This window comes from Eurytemora carolleeae, unplaced genomic scaffold, assembly GCF_000591075.1.
Source record: "Eurytemora carolleeae unplaced genomic scaffold, Eaff_2.0 scaffold2137, whole genome shotgun sequence".
Lineage (NCBI taxonomy): Eukaryota > Metazoa > Arthropoda > Copepoda > Calanoida > Temoridae > Eurytemora > Eurytemora carolleeae.
The window spans coordinates 14,792-19,072 of record NW_019402178.1 but is presented as its reverse complement, the minus strand read 5'-3'; the positions used below and the strand labels follow the sequence as shown (position 1 = coordinate 19,072).

The 4,281-nt window shown below is 35.7% G+C and overlaps 1 protein-coding gene across 1 annotated transcript; it reads right to left on the bottom strand.

The window, feature by feature from the left end:
• Positions 1-295: 295 nt before the first annotated feature.
• LOC111718122 (uncharacterized) lies at positions 296-3,408 on the bottom strand (the record flags this gene model as incomplete). Its single annotated transcript, XM_023493630.1, is given in 1 exon segment — positions 296-3,408. A coding segment is annotated over 1 exon segment (962 nt), but the record flags the coding sequence as incomplete, so codon positions are not given.
• Positions 3,409-4,281: the final 873 nt, after the last annotated feature.

Below are 4,281 nucleotides of genomic sequence, written 5' to 3'. Positions count from 1 at the left end.
GAACTATTTGAACAGCAATATTTCACTGAGCAATATATCATATTGACGAGAACTAAAGAAGGACATGAGAAGGACTAAACTAACATAAATTTCTCTCTACAGAACTCATGTACACCACAAGTACTCAATGACATAAGAACAGCCAATGTTCACAACCGACCTAGTTAATCTATATAATAAAACATCTCTGTACATTTTTATCTTTCAAGATGAAAAATGTCGTCTTATGCGCAATCTATCTTTATCTATGATCTAGACTCATACGAACATAAGAAGAAAAATAAATCAACAATGATACAGTCTGACAATTTATTAAACACTTAGAAAATATGCTGAATACGGCAGAAAACATCTACAATCAAATCAATCAATTAACTAATTAATCAGCTCATTAATCAACCAATTAATCAGCTCATCAATTAATCAGCTCATTAATCAATGAATTAATCAGCTCATCAATTAATAAATCAATATAATAAGTGCCTCCCATTATCTATACATACACTTCACACTATATCAATTACAGATGTTTTTTAAAAATGTTCAAACGACTTTTTTTTTGAAAATTTAAGTGCTATTTGCTCTTTTATATCGTTTGAAATTTTACAACAAAGCCAAAAAAGTTTCAGTTTTGCAACCGTTTTGTTGGAATGAACAATGCGCCTTAAAAAAATGATATGCATTCATATAATACTTTACATAATGTGCAGTACAGTGTGCAAGGGGTAAATATCGGCTGTTGAAAAAACCTCCAACATTTCATTTGTAATATCGAACCGTTTAGCATCACGAAACTTTATTCGAAATTATGATCAGAATATTATTTACATAATAATTTGTTGAATGATCCTAGAATTCTGTTTATAATTCCGGACAACATGTTCGAAATTACAGTTGTTCGATATAACGATCAAAATATTCAGATTTCTTCCAACAGAGTGGTTTCAAGTTTAACCACCTGATAGTTTACCCCTGTTTTATACTTAAAACTTTAAATCTATTTTTATCACAGCAAAAACTAAGAACATGTAAGTCAAAAAAAAGTAAAAAGTTTAGGATTTTTTCACCAAAAACCTGTGTTCTTTACTAAGTAAGATGCCTCTTTAAAAAAACGAAGATTTTTTGTTAAAAAGTAGCTTTTCAGGAAAAAGTAGCTGATTATCAGCTAAAAAGTAGCATTTTCACCTGACAGCAAAATAAAAAAACTACCAGAAAAACGATAACGGTCCTATATAAAATATTTAGAAATAACAATTGCAATCTAATAATTTCTATGATTTGAAGGGAAAAATCTGTGATGCTCCCCGCCCCCCCCCCCTTCTTCTTCTAAAAATGTTTTCCAATCCCTCTGCTAGACTTGAAACGAAAACATTTATAAACTTTGTCGATATATCACCCAATCTCAGATTCTATGTTTATCACAAAAAATAGAATTTTTATTTAAATATTGTTAAAATATTGGGGTATTTCTAAAGAAAAAATTACGAAAAAATTATTTCTGATTATATTTTTAACTCAAAATTATTGACTTTCATTAAAGATTTTATGAGGCCTTTTCATATTTTTTTCAACAGATCTTATAAGCTCTTTTTTCAAGCTCATTTAGAGGAAAGCAGCTTAACATTTTTTACTATTTAAATTCTTTTGTTGACCATCGTAATTTTCGAAGTTTACACATAACGCAAAACACTGGCTCCTTTAGTGATTAACTGGAAATAAAAAACTGGAAGTGTTACATAATTATATAATTTTAAGTTTTCAAACCAGTTGTCAGTTCTGTTATTAAAAAAGAATGGCACCATGAAGATAGCAGGGAATGATCGTTCAGAAAAATTGTAAACCAAAAATTTGAAGCCATGAAGTTTGCTCTGCAGTAAAAAAAGAACTGGCAAATGATCCACTGGTTAATGTTGTTTACATATTGTTTCTAATATTAACAGGGTAGCTCTCAAATAGCTCTCAAATATTTTTTGAAAATCAAATTTAAAAACATAGTTGTTTTTTACTACAGAATTTGGTACTTGAGTTTAAGAGACCATGTTCTGGTGAGGGGGGGGGGTAACATAAGTATGGTCTAAATAAAATCTGGATTGAGAGCTTGATATTTATCTATATTTTTAGTTTGGTTTCTCTTTGTCTTTGGTTTTTTCAACCCTCTTTAAAGAATTTGATCTTTCTTTGTAAAAACATCAAAATTTACAAAGATTTTGATCATCTAGAATAACACTTAATGTCACTACTATGTTTACATAAATTTTCTTTTTATCTGGAAACTATATCAACTGTTTTCTCGAAATATTTGTTATTTCTCTAACCTCTAATCTTCTACACTGAAGATATAAATATTTCTTTTCTTCTGTATGAAATTTCACTAATTTAGTTTTAATTTAATGATTCGTAGATCATTTAGTTCTAATGCCCGAATTGAAGGAGGATGAATATGAGACTATCGAACCCAAGGAGGAACTGATACTGGTGTATGATGATTATACTGATGGTGTTCGTCAACGGGTTGCTGTGGGGGTCCAGCATGTCCCGCATATCCTTGATATTCAACCATTCCCTCCATACCGAAATCATGTTTGATATACTCATCCACATTCACATCTGCAAATCCTTGGGACACATGGGGCCAGTCCTGTGGGTGGTGGGTGGGCGGGGTAGGCTCAAGGTGGGGCATGTGGGCGTGTGGGGAGGATGGTTCCTGTTTAGCTAAAGCTCTCTCAAGGATGGATCCAGATGAAGAAGACGACCCGGGAGCGGGTGAGTCCGGAGCACCGGTCATTACGCACGCGGTTGCGCCGGAGAAGAAGACTTGAGCTCCGGGACCGCCATTTTGATTTATATGATGCGGGGACATCAGGGGCTCTCTAGCAGCTGGGGTGGGGGGCTGGTGGGCAGGGTCAGGGGAGGGGTAGGAGGCATGGTGTCCTGGAGAAAGGGTGGCAGGGGAGATGGTTTGTCCCTGGAATTGATGTTCTGGATGAAGGATGGGGGAGTGTGGGTATCCTGGTTCCTGTGGAAAGGGAGGACCTCGGTAGAATCCGTTGTGTCGAGCCATGTGAGCTGGGAGCCCCATCCTCTCCATCATAGCAATCTGCTCCTGGTCAGGGGCCTCACAGAACCCTTGTCTGAACCCAGGGGGAGGGGGACCGTAACCCATCGCGTACTCTTGCGGCCATTCGTGCATGAACTCGTGCGGCATTCCGCCGGGGGATATCCGACCACCGAAATCTGGACCGCCAGCGCGTAACCGCATGTCATGATGGAATGGAAATCCTGGATGCATTCCTTCAGGGAATCCTTCGGCAAGTCCCCCAGGGGAGGGAGTGGAGTCAGGGCCCCCTCGTAGGAGGTCAATACTTTTCTTTGATCTCCCTCGACGTTTGTTATCATATCCTTTCCCTGCAAATAAACAAAAGTTTTAAAAATTGATCTTGAGAAAATACCAAAATATTTTAAAGAATTTTTTCTTTGGAAAATTAAACTACGGTGGTTTTCCCTCGGTTATTGAGTTTTCCTTTTATTAGTTAAAGCCAGTAAATCCCCCAAACTGGATGAGTGTAGAAAGCATATTTACATATTTGCGAAAATTGAAAATATGAAAAATTTCCAAAAATAACGAGAATGTCAGAAATTGATTGAATCTTGCCAAGTCTATTAGCGCGTTAATAAGGGCATACTGCGATAGTGGATAGACTGATAGACAAATATATAGATCGACAGATAGACTGGTAGAAAAATAATTTTTGTGTAATATAGATAGATAGTGAGACAATTGACAAAAATGTGTAATGACATGTGTGTGTTGGATTGTCAGCAGGGAGCAGAAGTAAAAACAGTTGGAATATCAATAATTAGACCTTGTACTTGTACCTGTACCTGTACCTGTACCTGTACCTGTACCTGTGCCTGTACCTGTACCTGTACCTGTACCTGTACCTGTACCTGTACCTGTACCTGTACCTGTACCTGTACCTGTACCTGTACCTGTACCTGTACATATCCTGGAAAGACGTTATTTTGAATTTTCNATAGATAGATAGATAGATAGATAGATAGATAGATAGATAGATAGATAGATAGATAGATAGATAGATAGATATATAGATAGATACATAGATACATAGATACATAGATACATAGATAGATAGATAGATAGATAGATAGATAGATAGATAGATAGATAGATGGATAGATAGATAGATAGATATAAAAACAGTTAGTTAGATAAGTTTATAAATGGCTAGATAGAGCAAAAGAAAGAAGAAAGAATGAAAA